The sequence below is a fragment of the Charadrius vociferus genome, unplaced genomic scaffold, assembly GCF_000708025.1.
Source record: "Charadrius vociferus isolate BGI_N301 unplaced genomic scaffold, ASM70802v2 scaffold225, whole genome shotgun sequence".
In the NCBI taxonomy this organism is placed as follows: Eukaryota; Metazoa; Chordata; class Aves; order Charadriiformes; family Charadriidae; genus Charadrius; species Charadrius vociferus.
In genome coordinates, this window is record NW_009648638.1 from 818,782 (window position 1) to 831,943 (window position 13,162).

At 45.3% G+C, this 13,162-nt stretch overlaps 1 protein-coding gene across 1 annotated transcript in view; it reads right to left on the reverse strand.

The window, feature by feature from the left end:
- The window catches only part of NCOA6 (nuclear receptor coactivator 6), a 38,282-nt gene that overhangs the window by 13,332 nt on the left and 11,788 nt on the right, over positions 1-13,162 (reverse strand). The window contains exons 6-8 of the mRNA XM_009886329.1: positions 13,038-13,162; positions 10,998-12,117; positions 1,003-1,124 (exon numbers count right to left, since the gene is read on the reverse strand). The exon at positions 13,038-13,162 is cut by the window's right edge and continues 8 nt beyond it. Of these exons, the coding sequence (XP_009884631.1) occupies positions 1,003-1,124; positions 10,998-12,117; positions 13,038-13,162 (1,367 nt within the window). The remainder of the gene's footprint in view (positions 1-1,002; positions 1,125-10,997; positions 12,118-13,037) is intronic.

Here is a 13,162-nt window from a genome sequence, read left to right on the forward strand (position 1 = left end):
GGCGGGGGCTGCGGCTGCGGCGGCTGCGTATGTGGCATGAGTTGAGGTGGCATCTGCTGAAGTGGTCTTTGTTCCACTGGCTGAGATGGATAACCTAAGACGATAAGATGATACATTCATTAAACCTAAAGATCAGAGAAAGCAGAATTTCTGTAACGAACAGGATCAGAGAGAGAGTATAGCCAGGAGCCTGTTTGTCTTATGCGAGAGCCACACTAATAAACCAGGCTTTACAAATAAGGACAAAGATTTTACTTGATTCTTAAAAATATTTTTACTTAACATAGGAATGACTTGCATGACATTTAATTGGAGATCTCTTGGTGTATTGTACCAGCTACTCGCTATTACTCCTGATTCATGCCACCTGAAAAGTCTCTGCAACTGTCCATGCTTGCTTTCACTTACAAATGCAGAGTTGGACTTTCACTAATTATTACTCCTTAAAACAACCTTAAGAGTTTGACAGGCCTTGTGGTACACGGACTAGCATACCGGCTACAGATCTCACATTTTCTAGTGTACAGAGTAGAATCTGCCATGTACTACTTGGCCAAAACGGTGCTAAGAACCACCCGTGTGGCTTATAACAAAACCCTCCTTCATGGACTTCGGATTTAATCCTCCCTATATGCAAAAGATAATTTCAACTGCAACCTCTATTTCTTAGTTCTGAAAAATCAGCTATTGGTTAATTTTTAAGGCATCAGTCTGTGCTACAGCTAGAACTACAGATTTTTTCCTCTATTATGTTATTGATCAGTAACTACAATATTCAACGTGATACCTGCAGGATGACACATCAGAATGTGTCCACCTCTTCATTTTGAGCTGCTTTAAAGGATTTCAACACTTAAACAATGGTACCAATTAGTTACTAGGAGGAAAAAAGCTTTGGACTTGAAAGTGTGATGACACAAATAAAATAGAAGTGTCACAAAGATCAGTAAAAGCTCTCCCATAGTTATTACATTCAGATAATCCACAGAAAAATCCTACTACCTGGTGGCCTACTTGCAAAATCGGGAAGTTTAGGGCCTGAATTATCTAAGTTCATTCCTTGTTCTCCAGACATCGATGACTGATCACTCTCCTCCAGGCCAGCTGGACGTGGTTCTGAAGAACTGAAAGAAAAATAGTTGCAATTAAGATACAGCCTTCACATCAGTGTTTGGCTTCTGCTTCCATAACTAAGTTCTCAAGTAATTAATTCCTAGCACTTTTCACAGACCTGCAAGTAACTCACTAAGATGCGCCACTACTCCAGGTATAACCTGACAAACTCGAACCCAGAGCCCAGATCTGCCGACAGTCACTCCTGTGCCTAAACACTACCGAAAAGGAAACAAGTTGCATGGAGCAACTATTGATCTTAAACATTTCTTTCCTTTGTTTCTACCTCGAATCTGAGTTTTATAACTAACAGAATGCCAATGGATACTCCAAACAATATATATATATTTTTAAACTAAATAGGGTTTTCTCTAATACTGCTGTGATATCTGTATAGATAAGTATCATAGAATCACAGAATCATCTAGGTTGGGAGGGACCTTTAAGATCATCAAGTCCAACCATCAACCTCACACTGCCAAAACCACCACTAAACCCTGTCCCTCAGCACCATGTCTCCCGTCTTTTAAATACCTCCAGGGATGGTGACTCCACCACTTCCCTGGGCAGCCTCTTCCAATGCTTGACAACCCTTTTGGTGAAGAAATTTTTCCTAATATCATGGGTAGATGCATAGAAATTTATTTTAATGGTAGCACCATTTCTTCCAGTATTGTAGCCAGAAGTGACCAGTTCAGGGTACCAGAGACCTCTGTTAATGTCTCAGAAAAAATGCACAGATGTATCAGACACTATAAGTCACCTGCCAGAGCACAGACCTTTGCGGGATACTGAGGCTCTGGAAGTGCTCACAGAATCATGGAATGGTTCGAGTTGGAAGGGACCTTAAAGATCACCTAGTTCCACCCCCCTGCCCTGGGCAGGGCCACCTCCCACCAGCCCAGGTTGCTCCAAGCCCCGTCCAACCTGGCCTTGAACACCTCCAGGGATGGGGCAGCCACAGCTTCTCGGGGCAACCTGCCCCAGGGGCTCACCACCCGCAAAGGGAAAAATTTCTTCCTAATATCTCATCTCAGTCTCCCCTCTTTCCGTTTAAAACTGTTCACCCTCATCCCATCGCTCCCCTCCCTGATCAAGAGTCCCTCCCCAGCTTTCCTGTAGCCCATTTAGGGACTGGAAGGGGCCCTCAGGTCTCCCCTTTTTCGCCTTCTCTTCTCCAGGCTGACCCCCCCCAACTCTCCCAGCCTGTCCTCCCAGCAGAGGGGCTCCAGCCCTCCCACCATCTCCGTGCCCTCCTCTGGCCCCGCTCCAACAGCTCCATGTCCGTCTGCTGGTGGGACCCCCCGAGCTGGAGGCAGCACTGCAGGGGGGTCTCCCCAGTGCAGAGCGCAGCAGAGAGGCACAATCCCCCCTCGCCCTGCTGGCCACGCTGCTGGGGATGCAGCCCAGGATGCCGGTGGCTTTCCGGGCTATGAGCACACATTGCCGGGTCACGTTGAGCTTCTCATCCACCAACACCCCCAAGTCCTTCTCCAGGGGTATTTGATGCTCCAGGGGACTCACTGGGACAATTTAATATTGTTCAGATTCAATGCCCAACATCTCCACTGAATCAAGACAGCTTTTGCAGACTTAGAAAAAAAAAAGTTTCTATAGCTGTCAATATATATGGTTGGAGGATGTAAGATAAAGAGGGATGAAGAGTAAAAGACCTTAACTGCTTATCGGCTTTATGAATATATGAAGGCTGTAGAAAGATCTATGTAATAAAATCTCTGAGTTAAAATTACAGACACTGCCAACAAAGAGAGACAGAATCATGCAGAAACGCCAAGGGCAAAAGAAATTTCCAGCAAAATAAGAATTTGAAGTATATAAATGCAGAGAGATCTATCTTATTCAATTTTACGTGAGAGTAACAGTTTCTGGCATCTGTACAGCTGACATGGAAAGACCCGGGCCTGTTCTAATGTCCTATCTACCTAACCAAGGTTCAAGAAGCAGTGTGTGACCTCAAAGTCCCCGATGTTTTGCTAGTCAAAACTGGGGAGAACATAAACCAAGAGAGAAGAAAGGTAAGAGACAGGGCAAACGGGGAACCGTTCCAAGCACAGCTGCTGAGTAGGCAAACATTCCAAGGAAAGTATTTGGTGGTCCCTTTGTCTAATCCAGCACACCACCAATTTTTGTGATGCAGTTGTTAGAGGCTTACATGCCTCCACCAATACATTTGATGAAAACTGGCAAAATGCGTACACATGCTCCAGAACCATTATATTAACAGCCACAAAGGAACAAAAATTCCGGCAACAAAATCACCCAGAGGAGCTGCAGCCTTTGATGGAGGTGCCAGCAACGTGAACTGGAATAACTGCCGAAAATTGTGAATGCAATCTTAAATTTGCCATTTATGATTTCTTTACAATGGTGGGAGATTAAAAATGCTACAGTTAAAGCTTAGGTAAAAAGCCTATGAAGAGCACCATGGCACAAACAGGTTTAACCTAGAAAACAACCGTGGTGCAAAATCAATTCTTAGAAAACATCTCCTGCCAGATGGGACTAATCGGGCAAGCTGTACAAACCGGGCAAAGCAGACAGGAGTTTTGTTTGCTAGCAAAGAAGAGCAGTTATTGTAGGAAAGACTGCTACTGTAATTGCTGGAAAATTTAAACATAACTTGAATTTTGCATGTAGCATAAATTCACTGGGCATATTTAACAACCACCACTCATCCAAAAAACCCTCAAATTCAGGATACAAATAACAAGCAAGATGAGAAGTTTGTGTGAGACGGACAAATATTCCATATTTGTTCTTCTCTCCTGTTTCTCTGGATGTAAAAAACCCACAACTGCACATTAGGTACAGCATGGATTGTCATAAGTAAACCCTTCGCTCCACCAGCTGCATTCTCAAAGACAACCTCCAGACACAAAATCTCTCATCAGAGTGGAGAGAGAACTCCAGAAGACAAAAAAACCCAAAAAATAAACAAACCAAACCAAAAAAGGGCTGCAGATGCCAAAACAAGGTGTGCTAAAGTACAATTACAGTACAGATGTAAGCAGAACCGGCACTGCCAACACGGTATAATGCTCTGCAACAACTTCTGCTTTTCTAGAAGGGCATCATCCTCTGATGCTAAATGAGTCTCATCTCCCATACGCACGGGGCCGGCACCTCCAGCCCTAGGGTTAAAAGTTCTGAATCTGGGTGAGGAAAACTTCTTTGCCCTGCAGCGCTCTTCACCCTCTGCACATCACCTCTGCACATCAGCCCAATCAATCGGAGTGCCAGGCCAGCAGTGATCTTCCCCCGTGGATTATTTCTGTTCTCCCAGCGTCTATGCACGGGGAACATTAAACAACTGTTTGTTTGTGCATGTATTTAATAGACTTAACGAACACATTTTAGGTACGAACACATTTCATCTAGCATCGTTTTCTTCAGTTTACATCCCATTACCGTCCTCAGGTTCAGAAAACAGAGGCAATCACTTTTAAACAACCTACTTTTCCAAAATGTCTCAAGTTTCATTCAAAAGCTGAGTTGCTCAATTAGGCAAACTGTTAAAACAATTCCAGACTCAACTGAATAAACTCTTCCAATAGCTCACTTGTCCTATTTACATCCCAATGTGGCTCAGCCTACAAACCATATTACTAATGGCACTTTTGTCGCTCTATTATTACATCTCAGAAATGACTTCTAAGGAAAAAAAAACCCAAAGGAATAATTTTTAGCATGTTTATCAAATTAGCTGCATTTCCATAGAAGGTTTGCTGCTCTGAACTGTAAAATTTCTGTACAAAAGCTGAGATGAAAATCACCCTATTTGCTTCTGATGCAAAAGAAAGTGATCCAAATCGGATGTAAAACAACCAGCAATTCCAAGACAGGAAAACGCTGAGCTTGCCCGAGGATGCCAGGGGAGCTGAGAGGGAATGAGGCAGGAAGGTATCAGGGCCGGTTTTCATTGTAGCCACCCTCCTTTTGCTGGAGAATAATCTTGAAAACATTTATAAGGATAGCTCCCTCGTTATTGCTGCGGCAAGGATAAAGTGATTACTATATAGTCTGTTAAGAAACAGAACACTAATCCATATCAGGTGCCAAAACAGCATTCCGCAGGTAGCAACAGCAAGAGAATATTCAATGAAAATTTAAGTGATAGAGTTAAGTACAAAGTGGTATTTCCTTTAAGTACACCAAAATCTGATTAAAAGCCTTATTTAGGAGCTGGGAATTCATTTGAGTCATCACAGCTCAGTAGAAAAGCTGGAATATAGTCTTTTAGAGCTTTAGATGTCCATTTATCAATACTCCCAGGCCCCACTGAAGCTGGCTGATCATCACTAAGAGCAATGAAAACAAAACCCTAACAAGGCTTTTGTTTAACAATTAACAGATTCTCTTTTCAGAAGAGAGTTCCAACTCGCCTGCTCCCTCTGAATCCTCTGTCAAGACAGCTCACTAGAGTAGTGATTACTATTATTTTATTGGAATCTCTTTAGAGTTGAAGCATTTTATTTTATAAATAATAGCAGCCTTCCAGTATCTGAAGGGCACCTACAGGAGAGCTGGGGAGGGACTTTTTACAAGGGCATGTAGTGATAGAACGAGGGGGAATGGCTTCAAACTGGAAGAGGGGAGATTTAGATAGTAGGAAGAAATTCTTTGCTGTGAGGGTGGTGAGCCCCTGGCGCAGGTTGCCCCGAGAAGCTGTGGCTGCCCCATCCCTGGAGGTGTTCAAGGCCAGGTTGGACAGGGCTTGGAGCAACCTGGGCTGGTGGGAGGTGTCCCTGCCCAGGGCAGGGGGTGGAACGAGATGATCTTTAAGGTCCCTTCCAACCCAAACCATTCCGTGATTCTATGAACATGAATGTTTTTGATACAGAGAAAAATAAGACATTGTTATTGTTTGAAAGACATCTAGATAGCTTTGAATGTCAGGTGAAAAACAAACAGGAAAATATCTGCTTGCTGTTTATTTGAGGCTCTCTGCAGGATCTCCTGTATTAAGAGCAGGAAGATGCACGTTCTACCATTATGCTACTATTCTTTACAAGTGGACCACGGGACACTACCTCATGCAATATACTGTTACAAGCCACTCTCACCAAATTCCTTGCACTTAAAATTTCTGGAATTGCAAAATGGAGACATCAACATGCCCTCATATACCTTCCTTCCACGTAAGCAAAGACTATCAAAGCTACAAAGCTCAACACACCGTCACCTATGGTTTTTCCTACAAGCCTGCCCCGTTCCTCGCGGCAGCACTGCAGCAGGATGGACGGTGGCTGCCCACGACCGCACGCCTGGGCACGAAGGAGCCCTGTTCTACACCTTTCAGAAGCTGTCGAGTCATAACAACTTTGGCACCACAAGAAACGAGCTGTATCTCAGTTACCGTTCCCCAGTGTCACGGTTTCAGCTGGGATGGAGTTAACTTTTTGCTAGCAGCTGGCATAGTGCTGCATTTTGGATTTGGGATGGGCACAGTGTGATAGCGCACCGATGGTTTTGGTTGCTGCTGAGCTCTCAAGGCCATTGTGCTCCTCACACCGCCCCACCAGCGAGCAGACTGGGAGGGCACAAGGAGTTGGGAGGGGACACAGCCGGGACAGCTGACCCCAACTGACCACAGGGATACTCCGTGCCATGTGACGTCACGCTCAGCATATAAAGCTGGGCAAGAAGGAGGAAGGGGGACATTTGGAATGATGGTGTTTGTCTTCCCAAGTCACCATGAGGCGTGATGGAGCCCTGCTGTCCTGGGGAAAGCTGAACACCCGCCTGCCCATGGGGAGCGGTGAATGAATTCCTTGTTTTGCTTTGCTGGTGTGTGCGGCTTTTGCTCTACCTATTAAACTGTCTTTATCTCAACCCACGAGTTTCTCCTCACTTTTACTCTTCCCATTCTCTCCCACATCACAACTGGGGGGAGTGAGCGAGTGGCTGCATGGTCCTGGGCTGCCAGGTGGGGTTAAACCGCGACAGTCCTTTATGGCGCCCGACATGGGGCTCAACAGGTTGAGATAATAACAGATTTCATTGGAACGTGCTAGATTGAATTTATAGCTGTTATTGCCGTTCAGCTATTAATTGGCAGACTCCTGCGCTTGCCCCAGGGCTCGTTTGCCTTCCTGTATGAGAGAGTCTTGGGCTCGTTAGTGGTTGCTTCTTGCTTTCACCGCTTGCTGTACTGCTGACTGCTTATCATCTTACTCTGCTGTGCTTGGGAACATTTTGATAACAGCAACGGCGATGCACTGGGGCTGGCAGATGGCCAGGGCTGCTGCTTTCTGTGCTGCCGACGGGACGGAACTTTGAGTCAAAGTGACTGCAGACGCTAAGGCCAGTGAAGGAGGGAGAGGAGATGCTTTAGGTACCAGAGCAGAGATTCCCCTGCAGCCCGTGGTGAAGACCATGGTGAGGTAGGCTGTCCCCCTGCAGCCCACGGGGGTTAACGCTGGAGCGGGTGATGCTGGAAGGAAAGGACCCACGGTGGAGCAGTTCGTGAAGAGCTGCAGCCCGCGGGAGGGACCCCCCGCTGGAGCAGGGGGAGGGTGTGAGGAGTCCTCCCCCTGAAGAGGAAGGAGTGGCAGAAACAATGTGTGAGGAACTGACCCCAACTCCCATTCCACGTCCCCTCGCACAGCTCAGGGCATGGCGGGGGGGAGGCAGAGAAATGGGGAGTAGAGTTAAACCCGGGATTTGAGTTGCATATGATGGGAATGACTCTAGGAGGAACCCCTTGTTGCTAGCCAGGCTAGGCACACGGGGAGGAGCTCATCGCAATGTTTAATCCTGTAACCTGCCCCAAAGGGACTGGCGGGGGGAGATTGTAATGGATATCCTTTTAAATTGTGGTAACCCACAATCTGAGTTGCATGTTATAGGAATTGCTATAGCAGGAACCACCTGAACCGACGGAGGAGAAGCCTCACAAGAAGCAGTGCAAGCACAGCAGTGACCTGACCTGAGCTGGCTTTGGTGCCCAGTAACTCCACACAACACACCATCTCTCCTGTCCAGGGTGACTGCTCTGGCAGATGGAACCCAACGTCATGGACTGGATGAACTTAATGGACATTTTGTGGACATATACGGACATTTTACAGACATTCCACAGGGTGGTCTGTGAACTAAGGGAACAATATCTGTGTATTATATCAAAGGATGGGAAGGGGGTTGGTGGTTAATGAGGTTGTATTGGATAGCGTGGGACCTGAGTATGACATAAATGGTATGGAATAAGGGGGGGAGAATATCACAGTTTCAGCTGGGATAGAGTTAACTTTCTTGCTAGCAGCTGGCATAGTGCTGCGTTTTGGATTTGGGATGGGCACAGTGTGATAGCGCACCGATGGTTTTGGTTGCTGCTGAGCTCTCAAGGCCATTGTGCTCCTCACACCGCCCCACCAGCGAGCAGACTGGGAGGGCACAAGGAGTTGGGAGGGGACACAGCCGGGACAGCTGATACCAACTGACCACAGGGATACTCCATGCCATGTGACGTCATGCTCAGCATATAAAGCTGGGCAAGAAGGAGGAAGGGGGGAACACAGGAAAGACATGGACGTGTTGGAGTGGGCCCAGGCAAGGGCCACAAAGATGCTGGGAGGGCTGGAGCCCCTCTGCTGGGAGGACAGGCTGGGAGAGTTGGGGTTGTTCAGCCTGGAGAAGACAAGGCTGCGGGGAGACAATAGAGACCCCTCCAGTCCCTAAAGGGGCTACAGGAAAGATGGGGAGGGACTTTTTACTCAGGCATGTAGGGATAGGACGAGGGGGAATGGCTTCAAAATGGAAGAGGGGAGATTTAGATATTAGGAAGAAATTTTTGGTGTTCAGGGCCAGGTTGGACGGGGCTTGGAGCAACCTGGGCTGGTGGGAGGTGTCCCTGCCCAGGGCAGGGGGGTGGGAACTAGACGATCTTCAAGGTCCCTTCCAACCCAAACCATCCTATGTGTTCAGAGTGATGGCATTTGTCTTCTCAAGTCACCATGATGGAGCCCTGCTGTCCTGGGGATGGCTGAACACCCGCCTGCCCATGGGGAGTGGTGAATGAATTCCTTGTTTTGCTTTCCTGGCATGCATGGCTTTTGCTCTACCTATTAAATTGTCTTTATCTCAACCCACGAGTTTTTCCTCTTTTACTCTTCCCATTCTCTCCCCCATCTCAACTAGGGGGAGTGAGCGAGTTCTAGCTGCCAGGTGGGGTTAAACCACAACACCAAATCACCCCAAAGTTGCAGTCTACCCACACACTGGCCAATTGGTTCTAGCCAAGTTACTTGAACCAGGTTTTCACAGCTGGCCTTAGACTGCATACTTATTCAGATTTAATCTGAAATCACATGGCCTGTTTTGCAGCAGTGTTGAGCTGATAGGCCATACCATGACCATATATAATTATACAGCAGGTATATTTGAAAGACTTTTTTTTCAAGGCCTATTCAGTTAGCATGCTTTGCTTTACCTCTGCTATGCAGCATTTCTGCTCCTGTAAAAGACAAGTAACAGCTCCTGCATTTTATTTTAGTACTAGTTAAGCCAATTAAGGATTGTCACAAAAGATCACTTGCTATAGATGATGCAAGTTGTTTCAGTCCAGAATTAAAAAGTCCATGAGAAAATTAATTCCATCTTCATGAAGGAATCTTGACATTGTGCAGAAAATGCAGCTTGGGGCTACACACTAAATAACCGAGGGAAAAAAATAAAATACTGAATAGCTGCTTAGTACTTGGATGCCACCCACTCTTTGCACTGAACTGGACATCTATCTCTGGAAAAGGTAGCGTAAACTTCAGGTTAAAGACTTATAATGATTATTCAAAGGACTGATGGAAATAGTGCTGCACCAGCAGCTTAATATGCCATATCTACCTTTTTGATTGTTGTTTTTAAGAATTTAACTTTGAAATTTGGATATTGCTGTGTTATTACTTTCTGTGCAAAGTTTTTCCATTTTCTTCTAAAACAAACTGAAAACAATGGCCAGAAGTTCCATCAGGTGGATTCCTGTCAACGCCCCTGTGGCTCATCTGCAGCATTAGAATAATTAGATGCAGCATATCCGCCTTTACCGCTTTAGCTGAATAATGGCATGGCAGCGGTAGACCACCACCCTGTGCTGGTATTAGTAGACTGTCTGCAGCAAAAAGACAGCTGGCCAGTTAAAAGTACGCTGGCCAAAGAGGAATGAAGAGATTCAGCAATCTCGTATTTCCATTGAACGGATACATTCATTATCTCTCAATATTATGCATTTGCCTCTGCCCTCTCCAGAGCTGGGTTTGGGTTTTTTTCCTTCCCAATATCTCTGAGGCCAGGAAGACCAGTGCTGCTTGGGCTTGTTAGACCCATACCCAGAAAATACCAAATTCCTCCCTCTAAATTCTAGCTGCAGCTTCAACTAAGAGAGAAGTCCAGCTCAATTCCAGGCAGGAACATGTCAGGATATACATATAATTCAAGAAACAACCTCCCAAAAATTTCCACTGCACAAGTTATACAGAGGCTTATAATTCTTCTGAAAGTACTTCCCAACCTTTGTGGCCATCAGACTGCTTCAAAAAGGCAGCCGCCTCTTCCAAGGGCCGTGGCACCACGTGCCCACTGACACACTGAAACAACTCTACACTTCCTTCACCCAGTAAATGTAAGGAACGGTGCCATTATAATTAGGTTTATAACTGAGCTGGGATGTTTGCGTGTTGTTTTTTTTAAATCTTGAATGAACCTTCCAGTGGCAGACTGCCAGTGGGTTATCATTTAACTCTTGAAAGAAATTGCTAGAATAGGAAATAATACAGGTCCTTTCTCACCCCATACTCGCTGAAAAAATAATGACAAGTTGCCTGTGGAGCTTCCCCACGCCCCTTATAAAAACAATGTAATATTAAACCTACGTTGTTTGTTCAAGTTGTTGATTATTTTTCTTCTTCCTTGGAGGCTTCTTCTTCTTCGGCTTGTTGGCATTCTGATTATTTTGTTTGTTGTTCACACCAAAGTGTCCTGCTGATATATCGCTTTGTAGAAGGTTAACCAAGAGCGGACTCGTGAGCGTAACGTCTTTATTGACAGGAAAAACAGGATTCTGCCCACAGGAAATCTGATTCCCATTTGGCGTTCCGCTAAACCCTGTATTGAAAGGCAGCCCATGGCCAGAGAAATGACTCCCTGAAGCACTGTTGTTTCCTTGCATTGGTTGCATATGAGAAGGCACCATGTTTGGCTGCTGCACAGGAACATCAGGTAACATCTGTGTCAAGTTCACATCGTTGTTTGTTGTAGTAGTAGTATCCCCAAGTTGCTGAGACATGTGAGGACCAGGTCCAGTGGGTCTTAAAACTTGCCCTTGAATTCCCATCACCTGAGAAGGATTACCGTTCACAGGGCCTTGCTGTGCCATCATCTGCCCGGTGAACTGCACCATATTTCCTTGCATGTTTGGGGTTGGTCCTCTCATCAGCTGAGCTGGCCCCGACATAACATTGGACTGGTTTTGAGTATTAAAAGGCTGTTTATTTCCTTGCATCTGAGTGGACATCATCTGTTCCATCATCGAGTTTTGCTGTAACAAGACCTGGCCCTGAGGTCCCATCATCTGATTGTGTGTAGACATCATCTGCTGACCCTGCTGGGGAATCATCTGTTTGGGTGGGGTCATCCTTTGGGGAGAAGGACCAAGATTTTGGTTTTGTGGTGTCACCATCATTTGTCCTTGAGGCATGAGCTGAGTTCGAGACAGTATCATCTGGTTTTGAGGGTTCAGCGATCCCTGAGCCTGAATGTTTACCATCTGTCCTTGAGAGGATACAATTTGCTGATGCATTCCCATTAGCTGCGACTGTGGTCCTTGCTGAGGCTGTCCCTGTATGTTGCCCATGTTAACTTGTGGCACCCCACTAGCACCGGCCTGCTGGTTGTTCATATTTCCATGAAGTCCCATTAGATTGGTCTGCATCATATTTGGGGGGCCATGTGGTGCCTGCATCTGATTTTGAGGAGGTCCAGATCCTTGGCCACCTTAAAAAAAAAAAAAAAATTACTAGTAAGAAACTGATTGGAGTGGTACAAGAGTTTTCACAACTTTTGATGTTGAGTAAGTACTCCAAAATTGTTTTCCTCCCTTTTCCAATGAACTGGGATATCAGACATACTTGCAGTCCTGTGATGCAATGTTTGATGCTACAGATATTAAAACAGAACATTATACTTCTCAAAATAAACACTTAAACTGGTACTTCCCGTGTACGCCACTGCAGAAGGCATAACAGAAATTGCATTTCAGTTGTTATCTGTACATAAATTTGACAATCTTCCATAATATCACCTAACTCAACAGAATGATTCCTAAACAAAATAAGCTTCAAAACTTGATGTTATTTTATAATGGGTTATAAAATAAATACACACAGAGTACTGATGAAATTACATTATCAGGGTATCCATAATCCAGACAAAAGACTAATAATCAAATTGTTAAATGGAGACATTTGCAAACTAAAGATTTAATTTTTACAGAACTGTCTGCAAGTAGACTTCCAAAGCTTTCAAAGGACCTAATAAATAATTTTGTACATTTTGTTCTGCTTCTGAGATAACAACACTTTCTTTTTTTCTCTGAAGTTCCTTTTGCGTTGTATCTTTATTACCCCCAGCCTCCAAAGTTCAGTGCCACTTCCATTCAATTTCTTAACAGATACTTGTGGATCCTAGTACCACAGCCCTAACCAATAATATAGTTGTATTGTTTGAAAAACATGAGCAGCCTCCTGCTTTTCTTTTCCTCATTCAGCAATCCACACAGCACACTCCTGCAGCCCCGCTAGCTAACTCCACGTTAACGACAAGAGTTTAATGTTTTGGTACCCGTGTTACACAAGTAAAGGCATCATTTTCTACAAAAAAAGAAAAACCTGAGGAACACCACATTCCAAACAGACCTGTGTGCTGCACGTTTTGGCTAGTTTGCAGCTGCGGCGCTCCACTGTTCACCGGTGTTCCTGGAGCTGTGGATGGGACCTGACCTTGCATGAAGTTCTGGTTAGCCTGGCCAGCAGGGAACCCC